Genomic DNA, 16456 nt, shown 5'->3' on the forward strand with positions numbered 1-16456 from the left:
GCTTCCTTGATTTCTTGCATAACAGGGTGTTTCAGGCTCGTGCACATTTTTGCCCCGACCTAATAGCTGCCATTCCTCCAAAGGGTCTCGTTCTTTTTCATAAGAAATGATATATTGAGAGTATAATGACTGCTAAAGATTGCAACAAGATTACTATTACTTCGAGGCCTTTTCAAGGGATAAAGCAAGTGTATGGTGTTGTTGTTTTTTTTCAATAAATATGTAATTTTGTTTTTATCCTCACCTGAGGACATTTTTCCATTTTTTTGTTCAGATAGAGTGGGAGGGAGAGAGAGAGAGAGAAACATCGACATGTAAAAGACACATCAAGTGATTGCCACCCACACGACCCACCCAGGGCTGGGGACAAACTGCAACCAAGGTATGTGCCCTTATCGGGAACTGAACCCGGGTCTCTCTGGACCACAGGCTGACGCTCTAACTGCTCAGCCAAACTGGCCAGGGCAATATGTAATTTTCTTATTGGAATATTAGAAACATACTTTTTAAAAGGAAAAACCATAAGTTCATATTATTTCAAATATACCTTTACTATTACCTGGATTCTACTTACTCTGAAAACCATCATTTGTAATATGCAAAAATGGTCTGAAAGTAGTAATATCTACATGTCTACTAGCAATAAGACTACTGAATGAAGTTTAAGATTTCTTTGTAGGTCTATTTATCCTGAGAACATAATTCATTATGTATGTTCCACTATGTACAGTGAAAACACTATTTTCTAAAGTCAGTTAATTGTTTACTTGGTGTGGCTATGCCACCAACTTAATATACAATTAGGTCATTTGCTTCAGTTGTTTTCAAATTTTAAGAAATACATTTTTCTTTTGAATTTTAAAGTACTTTGATCTTTTTTTTTTTTTTATCCTCACCCGAGGACATTTTTCCATTTTTTGCACAGATAGAGTGGGAGGGAGAGAGAGGAAGAGAGAGAGAAAGGGAAACATCGATGTGAAAGGGACACATCGAGTGGCTGCCACCCGCACGACCAACCAGGGCCGGGGACAAACTGCAACCGAGGTACATGCCCTTAGCGGGAACCGAACCCGGGTCTCTCCGGACCGCAGGTGGATGCTCTAACCGCTGAGCCAAACCGGCCAGGGCTGAATTTTAAAGTACTTTGAATATGTAAAATATATACATGATTCCAAAGTCAAAACTATGTAGTCAAGTATAGTCAAGGTATATTCAGAGTAGTCTGTTTCCATGCCTTTCTCCTCCACCTGTTTTCTCCCATCCCAAAGATATGCAAATATATATTCATAATTCACCTGGCTTACAAAAAAAGCATAATATACTGTTCTGCACTTTTTTTTTTTTTTTAAAACATGTATTCTGGAAATCATTCCACATCATTTTAAAGACATGGTCCTCGTTTTTCAGAGTTGCACAGTGTGTTTCATTGTATGGTTCTACCCTAGTTTATTCAACCAGTCCATTACTTGTGGCTATTTGGTTTGTTTCCAATCCTTTGCTATTAGAAATAACACTGCAATGAATAACCTCGTGTATAAGTCATTTTGTATTTTGGGATTTCTAGGTCAAAGGGTAAATATATATGTAATTTTTCTAGGGATTATCAAATTCCCTTCCATAGGTGCTGTGCTCCATTTTACACTCTCATTGGTGATATGTATTCTTCCTTTTCACAGTCTGCCAACCCAGTAGGTGGTCAAACTTTTGGATTTTTGCTAATCTTATTACTTGCCTCCTTTTATCATTCTGCCCCGAGATATACCACGATGCTTTCATCTGCTTTTGGAAGAACTCTCTTAGCATTAACAATAGGTGATTGTGTTGACGGTGGTAGAGGAGGGTGGCTGCAGTGTCCCTATCTATTTCCACTCACCTAATCATGGAAATGCCAAAGCCCAAAGCATACACCATCCTTGTTAAGACTTTGTATTTCCAAAGGCTGGTTCAGGTTTCCAACCAAAAAAAAGGGACACCAAATATGACTTCATTTCTTTCTAAGGTCAGCAAAATGTAGAGAGAACAGTAAGTGAAGTCCACTGGTACTTGATCAGCTTCAGGATCCCGAGAAAAGTGGAGGAGGAAGAACTTTTGTCAGCTTGCTGTCTCCAGAATAACCCCAATGCCAAGCAGAAGATATCCCTGTGTATGGCTGGAGGTTTCCAGGTGGTGGAACGACCATTCTCTAATCCGCAGGGCTGCCCACACCCAGGACCTTTTATTTTGTTGCTTTGTAAAAGTAAATATCATGAATGGAAATTATTTTTTTCTCTAGCTTCTCCCATTTCCCTGTATCTTCATGGGTGATTCTGCCCGCCAGGGGACATTTTGGCAACGTTCTGAAAAAAATCTGGTTGTCACAAGTTGGAGAGGGGCACTGCTGGTATCCAGTGAGTAGAGGTCAGGGATGTTGCTAAACATCTTACTATGCACAGGACAGCCCTCCCCACAACAACAAAGAATTATCTGGTCCAAAATGTCAATAAAGCCGAGGTTGAGAAACGCTGCTGTATGCTTTATTTATGCACACATTCACAGACATCCTTAAAATGACTGTGGTCAGTGGCAGAGGAAGGGCAGAATCACAGATACTCCCTCTCCCTGCTCCTCGGAAAGTCACCAGCAATTCAAAAATCTCTTTAGTCAGAGAGACTCTAAGGAGTTATATATATATCTGGAAGATTAAAGAACAAATACCATTTTAACCTTCTAAAAACTGATTATCATTAGGTATAATGCAACCTTTTAACTGTAAGTATAAAGGAAAGTGCTGATTATTTAAAATAAATGGGACCAAAAGTCCCATGAATAATAAAAAACTTGGTTAATAGAGTATGACCAGAGAATAATGCACTTGGCTTCTGTGGAGAAATTAAAGTACATGCTGTGAATTGGTATTAAGGAAATTGCATGAAAAGTTAGTCTTAAGGTACTGTGATTCTGAAGAAACAGCCTCAGGTGCACGATATATATCACATTCAGCCTTTATCTCTCCTGTTTTTTTTCATAACTTCTTTCACCTTGGATAACCCAGAAGCTGAGGCCTTGGAACTTTTTGGAATGGTAAGGTATCTCACTCTCCTCATTTATTTCCATCTAGAACAGACCCGAATTTTATTGCCAGTTGTTTGTTATCTCTTTCAAAGGAATTATTTTTGAACTTTAGTTTGCCTTACTTATTTTGTGGTCACAGACTGTGTTTAATACTTATGAGCATAACTCCATTTATCTGAAATGTACCCCTGAAGAATTATGCCTAAACTGAATGTTTGGCAATAAAATCTGATTTTTAAATCATAAGGGAAATTTGCCATTCAAAGGGAGTCTAAGGCTAAACCTTTTGTAGAGAAAAGCATCTTTTTTGCAAAGTGAATAATTATTCTTTAATTTGCCCTTTTTAAAGTCTGATTTTTAATGGAGCCCAAGTCTAGTCCAGCATTATGATGCTAAAATACATCAATAATGAATTTGAAGGGATTTTGAAAGTTGAAGAGAGTTTTGCAAGCTATTTTTATAAGTGTAAAAATGCATAATACATCCTTTATTATTAACGGGTTTTAACACTTGTTTGGGGTGATAAGAATGTTAGACATACTTGAAAAGAGAATAGGTAGCATTATAGAAATGATAATTACATTGACAGCAATAAGAAAACAATAATGGTTGGTAACCTGTTATTTTGAGAGGCTGTAATGTTGCAGTTCTAAGAGCATGGATTTAGAAACCAGATTGCTTGAGTTCACGTCCCTGCCTAGTGTGGACTTAGGCAATTTATAGGACTTGTCTGTGCCCCAGTTTCTTTATATAAAACATGGAGAATACTAATGTTTTCTACCTAAATTGGCTGTTTTGAGGATTATGTGAAATAATACACGAGCTATAATAAAGTACTAGGGTCAGTGGTACGGTTTTGAGTCCTGGATGGTACGCTCTTCTCAAGAGGTCCCTCTCCGCACCCCTGTGGGAGGTCCAGCTGCTTCTGCCTGAGCTGTACACAGGGGTGAAAGGAGCCCCGGCAAGGAGGCCAGTGACTCGGATAAGGAGAGGACATTCCTTGGGAAAAAGAACCCTTTCGGCTGGGCCACGCCACCTTCCGTCTGGTTGGGAGCCGAGGGCACGAGGGTTCAGACCCACGCAGGAACTCGGTATCCCCACCACCACTGAGCCAGCTCCTGATGTCCCGCAGCCCCAGAGCCGCCATCCCGCCGGTCCCAGACCACTGCCAGGTGCTGGCGATGGATAGCTACGCGAGGCTTTCCAGAGAAGGTGGCCGACGCCCTTCTTTCCGGGCAGGCCGGGGGCCGCAAAAAAGACCCACGGTCCCAACACAAATATTTATGTGTGCCCACTGTGTGCTGGGCGCTGGGGAGGCTCTGGTGACTCACACTCGGCTTAGACACCAGGCTCCGGGGAAACCGTAGGCACTCACCCCGGCATCCCTACCGCCCTCGGCCCCCGCAGGCCAGGACCAGGCGGTGGGAGAAGCCGAGGCTTTCACCCAACCTCATTTCCCGCGGCTCACCTCCAGAGCCCCGCCCCCTCGGGATTTCACGGCTGTGCCGTAAGGTAGGGAACAGTTTCAGCTCCAGAACAGCCCGCCTCCATCTTTACGACAGGCCGCATTCCTCGCCTCTAAATATGGCGTCCCCCATTTAGCTTTTGGCCGTGGTTTCTGCCCTAGTTGGCCGGGGGCAGTGCTGAGCTAGGGCAACTAGTTATCTGTCTAGACGGAGCTGTTCTGCAGCAGTTCAAGTTCGTTTCTGGTCACAGCTCCAAGGAACCCACGCGCCTCTGAGAGTCAGGAGTAGCCGCTTCTAGTCCCTGCAAGTTCCTCCGCCCCTGGCTTGTTTCCCCGCGCTACCTCCGGACCCCCTGAAGTCCCTGACACTCCCAGACTCAAACTATGAGCCTTCCGCAACTGCCGTTGCGCTTGCCCCGTTATCTCCGGGCCTCGGGACGCCCGCGTCGCCTGGGGTGGTCCCCGTCCCTCGGCACCATCTCCGTGGGCTCCTGGCGTGGTCAGTCTTCCAAGTCCCCGGCCTACTGGAACCAGGTGGTGTCAGAGGCGGAGAAGATCGTGGGCTATCCCACGTCCTTTATGAGCCTCCGCTGCCTACTGAGCGACGAGCTCAGCAACATTGCTATGCAGGTGCGGAAGCTGGTGGGGACTCAGCACCCTCTGCTTACCACAGCCAGGTGAGCTACTCCCTCCTCCCCCCTGGTCATTCCTGCCTCTCTCAGGCTGGCTTCCTGCCTACCTCTTTTTACTTATTCCTTTCCTCAGCCCTCCTAGACATTGGATGTCGTCTCTTTAGTGCACTTCACCGTAACATTTTTCCTGTTTGCTCAGTTGAGCGGATAAGTGGTTTTCTTTTGAGAAACATGTGTACGCTTTTTGCGTTTTTGCTTAATTATTGAGAGTGATTAGTGGAGGAACTGAATAGGGATGTGAGTCTGAGTCACTTGCTAGAAATGGTCTTTAAAACGTGGGATGGATTCCGTACTATTCAAGAGGTCACCTCTAGAAAGAATGGGGAAGGAAGATAGATTGAAGGTAGACAGTTCTTTTCAACGAATGTCCCAGGGTTGAGATACGAATGTATCCAGTCAGTAGTCTTTATGCTCTTAGGATTTTTATCACTTAAGCTGGACTACTGTGAAACCTGCCATCAGGATTTTAAGGACCACAACTTTTGTTTCCATTTTGTTAATCGACCTAATACTGTCCTTAAGAGCATTCTTTCCTTTTCTAATACAGGATACAGTCTAAGGTCAAATATTACACTTAGTTGTCCTGTCTCTTTAGTCTCCTTCAGTCTTGAGGAACATTTCCACAGCTCTTCTTTCCTTTTATGACTAAAGCGGTGGTTCTCTAATTGGACAGTTTTGCCCCCTGTGGAACATTTGGCAGAGCATGGAGATGTTGTCACAACTGGGATGTGGTACAGGAATTTAGTGGATAGAGGCCAGGGATGCTGTTAAACACCCTACAGTGGCTAGGACAGCCCTTAACAATGAAGAATTATGTGCCCCACAATGTAAGTAGTACCAAGGTGGAGAAACCCTGGACAAAAATTATCCTTTTTTATGTTTCCTTGTTTTTAATTAAACTTTTATTTTGAGATAATTGTAGATTCATTTGCAGGTGGAAGAAATAATACAGAGAGATCCAATGTACCATTCAGCCAGTTTTTCCCTGTTGTAATGTCTTGCACAACTATAGTACAATATCACAAGCAGAATATTGATATTGATAGTCAAGATGCAGAACATTTCCATCACTACAAGGTATCCTCCTCATGTTGCTCTTATATAGTCACCGCTACCTTTGCCCACCGCTTGTTTTAATTTTTTGAGACACCTCTACTTTGTTGCTACAGATGTTACTAAATAGCAGTAGTAGAGTGATTTTATTTCTTAGCATTATTCCCAGTTATCAAGAATGTCATCGTATGAGTGGGCTAAACTTGTCCTATAGCTGGAATGCTAGTTCTCCAGAGAGTCTATATGACAGACACCTAACACACAGATACACACACATTTTAAAGCTTAATAATGGAACTAAAGAGTTTATCACCCAGTTTAAGAACTATAATTTTACCAATCCTGTTAAAGCTGAGTTACTTCCTGGTACATCTCCCTGACCCCAAGTATACTGGATTTTTTCTTTTTAAAATTGCATGAGTGTTTCCCTAAGTAATAATATCTTTAATTTTTCTTCTTTTTGAAATTTTTTAGTCTGGTAGTTTATTGCATATAATCTGATATGACTTGCTCTTTTAATTTATCATTGTTTCTAAGATTCATTGTGTTGTGTTTAACTGTACTTCATTAGTTTTTCATTAGTGTATAAAATTCTACTGTGTGAATATGCCACAGTCTTTTCTCATACAACTTTTGGGTTGTTTACATTTTTGGTCTTATGAAAAATACTGCTGTGAATATTCTTGCATGTCTCCTGGTATATTTCTTAGAGAATCGATACAGGAGTATATGCACATGTTCAGCTTTAGTAGGTAATACCAAACAAATTGTTTTCTAGAGTGGTTGTACCAGTTTACACTCTCATGAGCAGTATCTGAACTCAGGTTACTCTATGTTCTCACAACACTAGAACCATGAGGTTTCTTTTTTTTTAATCCTCACCTGAGGACATTTTTTCATTTTTTGTTCGGATAGAATGGGAGGGAGAGAGAGAGAGAAACATTGACGTGAAAGGGACAAATCGAGTGGCTGTCTACCACATGACCCAACCAGGGTCAGGGACAAAACCCATCTGAGGTATGTGCCCTTAACGGGAACCGAACCCCGGGTCTCTCTGGACCGCAGGCCAACGCTCTAACCACTGAGCCAAACCGGCCAGGGCGCACCATAAGGTTTCTTAATTTTTGCTAATCAAACTGTGTGAGTGTTTGATGGAAATGATAGTGTTAGTGATGGGAGTTGTAACAGTATATTGCATTGTGTGTATTGTAGTCTCTGTAATAAAGCATTGAAGTGAAAAGGGCAGAGCTAAAAAGAGCCTTATTCAACCCACTGTATGGGAGAGTATAATTGCCAATGATACATTAGATAAGGGGTTAATTTCCAAAATATATAGAGTACTCATACAACTCAACAAAAGGAAGACAAAGAATCCAATTAAAAAATGGGCAGAGGACCTAAAGAGACACCTCTTCAAACAGGATATACAAATGGCCAAGAGACATATGAAGAAATGCTCGACATCACTAATCTTTAGAGAGATGCAAATTAAAACAACAATGAGGTATCACCTCACACCTGTCAGAATGGCCGCCATCAACAAATCTTCAAACAACAAGTGTTGGCGAGCGTGTGGAGAAAAGGGGACTCTAGTGCACTGCTGGTGGGAATGCAGACTGGTGCAGCCACTATGGAAAACAATATGGTGTTACCTCAAAGCATTAAAAATTGAATTGCCATTTGACCCAGTGATACCGCTTCTAGGAATAAACCCTAAGAAGCCTGAAACACCAGTCAGAAAGAATATATGTACCCCCATGTTCATGGCAGCACTATTTACAATAGCTAAGACCTGGAAACAGCCCAAGTGTTCATCAGTAAATGAATGGATAACAAAGCTGTGGTACATATACACAATGGAGTACTATGCAGCTGTAAGAAAGAAAGAAAGATCTCTTATCTTTTGAGATGACATGGAGGGACCTGGAAAGTATTATCCTAAGTGAAATAAGCCAAATATCACATGATCTCACTTATTTGTGGAATATAATGGACATAACAGTCTGAGGAATAGGGACGTGGAAGTAGGGTACAGACTGACAACCCTCAGAAGAGAGGGTTGGGGGGGCAAGGAAGAGAGAAAACACAGAAATTGTATGCATGTATGTATAACCAATGGACACAGACAACAAAGCCAGGGACGGGGTGGGAGGGATGGGGAGGAGGGTGTCAATGGGGAAAAAAAGGAGAAACATCTGTAACAAAAATAAATTAATTAAAATAAATAAAAATAATAAAATTACTTGAATATGACAAAAAAATAAATAAAAAGAGCCTTATTAATATGTACATCCTGAGAATCCCAATTCATCTAGTTAGTTGCCAGACTATCAAATGGGGTCTTGGAGAAGATCCCTTCTGAGACCACCAGAAACATACTAGATGAAAGCCTGTAAGACTGACGGCTTTGAAACTTTCCTGATTGTAGCATACTTAGTTTCACACTACAGTGAAAGAATTGGAGAACAAAATAAGTTTCAACAAAGTTGTAGTAATATCTATGAATTGCTTTATTTTGTAAGAAAAGAAAGCTAATCTGCATATAGTTTCATTATATTTAATAGTGTGCTGCAAATTATTTAAAGTCTATTCATAGGTAGCTGATGAGTAAAAAACTTTTGTGGCGTCATATATATGTATAGGGTGGGACAAAAATAGGTTTATATCCCTGCCAGTGTGGCTCCGTGTGTGGTCCCATGGACTGAGGTCCCGGTTTGATACCTGGTCAGGGCACATGCCGGGGTTGCAGGCTCCATCCCCAGTAGGGGGCTGCAGGAAGCAGCCAATGGATGCATCTCTCTCACATCAGTGTTTCTTTCTATCTTTCTAAAAAATCAATTAAAAAAACATATTAAAAAAAGGTTTAGCCCAGCTGGTGTGGCTCAGTGGTTGAGCATCGACCCATGAAGAGGTTGCCGGTTTCATTCCCGGTCAGGGCACATGCCCAGGTTGTGGGCCAAACCCCCAGTGAGGGGCATGCAGGAGGCAGCCAAATGATGTTCTCTCTCACTGATGTTTCTATCTCTCCCTCTCCCTTCTTCTCTCTCTAAAAATAAATAAAGAAAAAAAATAGGTTTACAGTTGTTCACATGGAAAGTAATACATAATATAAGAATAGCCCTTGCCTGTTAAGCTCAGTGGTTAGAGCGTCGGCCTGCGGACCAATGAGGTGCAGGTTCGACTCCAGTCAAGGCCACATACCTCGATTATGGTTTGTCCCGGCCCTGGTCGGGTCACGCAGGAGGCAGCCAGTTGATGTGGCTCTATTATGTCGATGTTTCTCTTTGTCTCTCTCTCTCTCCCTCATTCTATCTAATAATAAGTAGAAAAATATCCTCTGGCCTTGGCCAGTTTTGCTCAGTGGTTAGAGTGTTGCCGCGGTCCAGAGAGATCCAGGTTTAGTTCCTGCTAAGGGCACGTACCTCGGTTGCAGTTTGTCCCCAACCCCGGGGTCGTGTGGGTGGCATCCAGTCGATGTGTCTCTCTCACATCGATGTTGCTCTCTCTCTCTCCCTCCCTCTCTCCCTCTCACACTATCTGAAGATTAATGCAAAAGTGTCCTCGGGTGAGGATAAAAAAAAAAAGAAGAAGAAACTGTGTTTCGTGTAGTCACAACTGTAAACCTGCTTTTGCCACACCCTGTTTATCTATATACACTATATACTGTGTATATGTTTTAGCAAAGGAGCAGACATTTGATCCATAGGGTAGAAAGACTGTGGTTATTGTAAATTATAGCTAAAAACATGGATTAGGCAACTATGTTATTTCACATATTATGCACCTTACTTTGTTGAGATCTTGTCAGCAAAGCATTGATAATTAATGAGAAAGATGATCTCAGCATATGAGCAAAAGGACACAAAGACCCCTTGTAATTGAAATAGGACCATAGGAAACCAGATTTGGTAATTCTTTTACAGTCCCATTTTACATTTGAGTTTCTTTTATCTACTTAAATTGATATTCTAACCCATTGGGTCATTTTACTTTTTGGATAAATCTACATAGTATGTTAGGAATGAATCATACCTAATAGCCCTAAAATTTAGATCAATGGTGACATTTTTGGCAAACAGCAGGAGAAAAAAAGAAATCACCATAAACCATCTCCTAAGCCATCTCATCAAGAAAAGGGAAAAGATCCTAGAACTATACTGTTTAACCATTTAATTCAGAAGTGACATTAAATTAAATTGAGATTTGGTAAGATAATGATCTTATTGCTAGAAACAATGTAGCCCTTATTCTTCCAGATTTTTTAGGATATCATTACTCTAAATCCCAATTAGATAAATACTCCTCACTTAATTATTTATTGAAGCTTATAAAGGAATATAAAGAAATATAAAACATGGTTTCCCTTAATGAGTAGACATTTTGTTGGACACCAATATATAGGGTTGGGCAAAAGTAGGTTTACAGTTGTTCATATGGAAATAATGCAATAATTAATAAATAATAATACAAGAATAAACTATTTCTTGTACTCACAGTGGTAAATCTACTTTTGCCCCACCCTGTGTTTATGAATATCTGACAGAAGTAAGTAAATGACTTGTGACTAATGAGTAGTAGAGATATATTAGCTATTACATTTAGAGATAGCAAAGTGGCCTGGAATACTAAAGAACCTTACATGAAGAAATTGGGATGTAATTAGAGATGGATGGGGAGAAATTACATGGGTAATATTTTAGGGTCATGGTAGTCTATTACATATTTTTTCCTTCATGATTATTTTTTCTCTTTTCTTCCTCAGGCTATCATACCTCTTCAAGGTATAGGGAGGACCTTAAAGCAAGGATAAGCAGTGAATAAAGTAAAATGAGCAGAATGAATGGAGCTAGAATAGCTAAAACAATGTTAAAAAAAGAAGAAAGTGGCAAGAATCATTCTACCTACTATTAAGTCTTATATAGAACTTCCTTGATCAACATAGTGTGGTTTAGCAGAGGAATAGAAAAGACAGATTGATGGAACAGAATAGAGAACCCAGAAATTGATCTTCACAAATATACCCAATTGACTTTTAACAAAGGTGCAAAAGCAATTCAATGAAGGAAGAATAGTCTTTTCAACAAATTCATACAATGAAGTGCTACTCAACAATGAAAAGAAACTTACTATTTTTACAACAACTTGGATGAATCTCAAAAGAATTGTTCTGATGGAAAAACATCAGTTTCATTCCTCAGAAAATTAAAAATAGAATTACCATATGATCCAACAATTCCACTTCTGGATATACATCCAAAAGAATTGAAAACAAGGCCCCAGCCGGTGTGACTCAGTGGTTGAGCATTGACCCGTGAACCAAGAGGTCTCCAGTCCGATTCCCGGTCAGGGCACATGCCCAAGTTGTGGGCCAAATCCCCAGTTGGGGGCATGCAGGAGGTGGCCAATCAGTGTTCTCTGTCATTGATGTTTCTGTCTCTGTCTCCTTCTCTGTTCCTCTCTCTCTAAAATCAATAAAGAAAAACAAAAAACAACAAGTTGAAAACAGGGTCTCAAAGAGATATTTGTTCACCCAAATTCATAGCAGCATTATTCATAATAGCCAAGAGGTGGAAGCAACCCAGATGTCTATCAGTAGATCAATGGAATATTATTTAGCCTTAAAGAGGAAGGAAATTCTGGTATACGTTACAACATGCATGAATCTAGAGGACATTATGTTAAATGAAATAAGCCAGTTATGAAAAGACAAATACTGTGTGATTCCATTTATATGTGGTATTTAGAGTAGTCACATTCAGAGAAAGTAAAAAGGTGGTTGCCAGGAGCTGGAAGGAGGGAGAAATGGGAAGTTATTGTTTAATAGGTGTAGTTTCAGTTTTACAAGATGAAAAAGTTCTGGAGATTGGTTGCACAACATTGTGAATGTACTTAAAACTGTACAGTTAAAAATGGGTAAGATGATAAATTTTATATGTATTTCATCACAATTAAGGAAAATCTCAGTCTCAAAAGTTTGTATGCTGTATGATTCTGTTTATACAGCATTCTCAAAATGACAAAACTATAGAGATGGAGAACAGATGAGTGGTTGCCAGAGTCACGGACAGTGTGGGGATTAGGGGGGAGTGTAAATACAAGGAGGTATTTTGTGGTGATGGAACAGTTTGGTATCTTGATTGAGATGGTGGTTACATGAATCTATATGTGGAATAAAGTTGCATAGAATTGTATATACCCTCATGTGCAAATAAATACAGTTTAACAAAATGATGAAAATGGAATAAGCTCTGTAGTTTTGTTAACATTAATCTACCTATGGTAATTTTTTTGATTTCAATATTGTACTACAGCTAAATATTGGTAGAAGCTGGATGAAGGATACGTAGAACTCTTTTTTCATACTATTTTTGCAACTTTCTGTGAGTCTATAATTATTTCATTATTTTGGAAAGCTAAAAAAATAACTTTATATCAAGAGAAAAAAATGAATGAATGAACGATCGAACAAATAGTACGTAAGCCTGGAAAACAGGCGACCTGTGTGTTCTGGTTTCGTCTCTGTCAGCAGGGAACTGTGTGACCCTAGGAAGTTATTATATCTCATTGGGCTTTCGTTTCCTGAACAATAAAGTGAGGAGTTTGACTAAATGATTTCCAAAGGTGTTGCCAATTCTAGACTAGTGTAGAAATTAGTATCATAACTGAATTTGGCAAGTAAGGAAGCCATCATCACTTCTCAAGAAGGAAGTGAGCAGATTGAATGCAATATGGTGATACAAATATATAGTCCTTTTCCTACTATTTAAAACTCCTAAAAGCTCCAGAAGACAATGTTTTCTCAGACTCGTATACCTGACTCAAACTGATGAGATTATTTTATAGTCTTTCTTTATTCCACTTAATGTGAATATTTTTTGCATTTTGCTGCAGAAATAATGTGTGTGATTACAGAGTACTGCCCCATATCCTGTTGGAGTGCTGGGTGAAATGCACCTTCCTAAAATAAAAATAAAAATTTTAAATTTAGAAAGATACTGGTTTCCGGGGGCTTTGGGTGAGGGATTGTGGGCCTGTCCAGGCAGTACAGTGGTATGTAGGATGCAGTAGAAGCCCAGCTATGTGATGTAAGTTCATAGTGTGGGAGAAGCTGAAGGTAGTGGCAGCACATCAACCCAGTTCTTCCCAGTGCTACTTGCCCCCTGTGGTTCATTACTCTCACTAATTAAATGTACTTGTGCAAAATATATTTTTTATTTCTAATCACTTAAATTTCTGTATAAATCGTTATTTTTAAGTACTTCGAGCTTTTATAAATTCATATCTACTGTCAAGAACTTAATGCTTTTGCCCTGGCCAGTTTGGCTCAGCGGTTGGAGCGTCGGCCTGCGGTATAGAGAGACCCGGGTTCGGTTCCCGCTAAGGGCAAGTACCTCGGTTGCAGTTTGTCCCCGGCCCTGGTTGGTCGTGCGGGTGGCAGCCACTCGATGTGTCCCTTCACATTGATGTTTCTCTCTCTCTCTCTCTTCCTCTCTCTCCCTCCTGCTCTATCTGCACAAAAAATGGAAAAATGTCCTCGGGTGAGGATAAAAAAAAAGAACTTAATGCTTTTTATAATCATATGAAGGACTCTTAATTGTTTTAAAAGTGATGACTAATACTTTTTAATAAAATTGATTACATTTTTGTTGCCTGAACAGCTGATTATATTGAGCATTGTGGCTTTGTTTTCACTGATTACTCTTGACACAGTTGGTCTTAGGATTAAATCTTCGTGTAAATACTTTTTACTTTTGCCTTTAAAACACTGATCAGATTTAGATAGATGGTATTAATTTAGTATGCATTTACTGGGGACAAATGATGGCATTTAGTTTCTCTCTTAGGGGGTATTGATTCCTTGGTAAAGACTTTTTGTTCCTGACTGAGTTCACTACAGTTAGTTGGCTACCTAAAAAACCTTATTAGTCTTTTCTGCATGGTAAAATTCTTCAGAGCTCTTTGAATTTATTATTAGAAATTTAATTTTAGTCTCCCATGTTTATGAAAGACCCTTTCTAGATTCAGTTCTATAATTACTGATGGAAAACCTACATTACTTATGAAGGACTTTTTCTTGGATGACTAGGAAAAAATTATAAATTTTAATTCATTCCACAAATATTTGAGGTGCCCTAGGCACGAGGTGTACAAACAAGAATAAGACATAGTTGCTGCCCTTCAGGAATTCATGAGAGACAGTATAGTGAGCATAAGTTCTGGAATCAGACTGTTTAGATTCGTATCTTGGTTGTACCACTACCAAGCTCCGTGATCTCAGGCAATTTAATTAATCTCTCTGTGCCTTAGTTTTCTCATTTAAAAAATGAGGATAATGATGGTACCTATATCTTAGGGTTCTGTGAGGATTAAATGGGCAAATATAGGTAAGGTGCTTAGACTAGTACCTGACACATAGAAAGTATCCAAATGTTAGCAAATATAATTATTAGAAATTAATTTTAGTGGGGGAGTATGCATATAGAGTACCTTGAGATAAATGCTATAGTATGTGTGAACAGTGTGCTGCAGAGACAGAGAGGGAGAAGAAAAAATCTGTCTTGAGAGAAAACTGAAGACTTTCAAAGATGAGGTGACATAAAAGTTGGGCCATGTTCAACGAGAAGGAAATGGCCCAGACAGGAAAATAAATTAAGACCTAAGAAATTGCTTAGCAAAATGTAGGGAAGTAGTTGTTTTGTATGGAATGAACATGGGATGGGATGAGACAAAAAGGATAGGCTTGAAAATGTCTACTGTCGAAATACAGTAAATAATGCTAGACTTGGCCTTCCACTGTAAACAAATAGAAAACTGGATAAAATAAATGAAACTAGATTTTTTTTTTTTTATCCTCACCCGAGGACATTTTTCCATTTTTTTGTGCAGATAGAGTAGGATGGAGAGGAAGAGAGAGAGAGAGAGAAACATCGACATGAAAGGGACACATCAAGTGGCTGCCACCCACACAACCCAACCAGGGCCGGGGACAAACTGCAACTGAGGTACATGCCCTTAGCGGGACTCAAACCCGGGTCTCTCTGGACCACAGGCCAATGCTCCAACCGCTGAGCCAAACCGACCAGGGCTGAAACTAGATTCTTGATTCCTGTAGGTGGAAAAACAAATGAGGTGAGGACTAGGATCACTCTAATGTTCTGCTGAGAGGTACTTTTCAAATAACAGCATAGAGAGAGGGGACTCAGGCAGAGGATGGTGGTACTGCTGAGTATAGGAGACAGATCATATTTTGGAGAGGCTAAGGCAGGTGGATATTGTAGGGCAGAATACAGAAGAGGAGGGTGTATGCAGAGAAAGGCTCCAGAAATCTAAGGTTCCCTCTTGAGTCTGTTGAAAACTAAATAGCACATGCATAGGATAGAACTCCATAAGGCTGGGGAACTATACATAAGCTGTACAATTCTCAGGGTTCTTCTAGAATTGGGAGACATTTGAGTTCTGACCGGACATTGTAGAAAGAACTGCTGGACACTCTAGAGACCCCAGAAAAGTTATGCCTTGGTGATAGGGATAAACCCATCCTTTCAGATAAACTCTAACAAAGCTAAACAGCAAGTCTCAAAAGGATTAAGCTGACCCAGAAGTAATTGAACTGCCAGCCACAGCATACCAAAACTCTTTAAAGGAAGACTGTAAAATCCAGACACTAAACAATAAAACATCACAATATCTAACATTCAATAAAAATTATCGTACATTTCAAGAAGCAGGAAAATATGACTCATACTAAAGAGAAAAAGCCGTCAGTAGAAACAGATCCATAAGACACAGACATGATGGAATTAGCAGACAAGGATTCATTATAATTATGTTCAAGTAGTTAAAGGAAAACATGAATAATGAAAAAAATTTTATCAACTGTATCTTCTATAACTAAAACTTTAATCTATAAAAGGAAAAATTATCTGGACTGGCCCAATAGCAGATGAGACCCTGTAGAAGAGAAAAATAAGTGAACTGAAGACATAGCAATAGATACTCTTTTCAACCTGACGGGATCCGTGAAACATTATAGCTAATATTATTATTAATGGTGAAAAACTAAATGCTTTCCCCCTAGAATAAGAACCAAGAGAAGGATGTTCTACCTCAACTCTTCTGCTAAAAATTTTCCAGAATTTCTAGCCAGTCAAGAAAAAGAAATTAAAGGCATGTTGGATTAGAAAAGAAAAGTTTT

The 16456-nt window shown here is 39.8% G+C and overlaps 1 protein-coding gene across 1 annotated transcript in view; it reads left to right on the forward strand.

Moving 5' to 3' along the window:
• The first annotated feature begins 4632 nt into the window (after positions 1-4632).
• Positions 4633-16456, forward strand: part of PDSS2 (decaprenyl diphosphate synthase subunit 2) — a 261210-nt gene continuing 249386 nt past the window's right edge. Inside the window, exon 1 of the mRNA XM_036249222.1 lies at positions 4633-5193. Within this exon, the coding sequence (XP_036105115.1) occupies positions 4901-5193 (293 nt within the window). The 5' untranslated portion in view covers positions 4633-4900. The remainder of the gene's footprint in view (positions 5194-16456) is intronic.

This window comes from Molossus molossus, unplaced genomic scaffold (genome assembly GCF_014108415.1).
Source record: "Molossus molossus isolate mMolMol1 unplaced genomic scaffold, mMolMol1.p scaffold_m16_p_8, whole genome shotgun sequence".
NCBI lineage: Eukaryota > Metazoa > Chordata > Mammalia > Chiroptera > Molossidae > Molossus > Molossus molossus.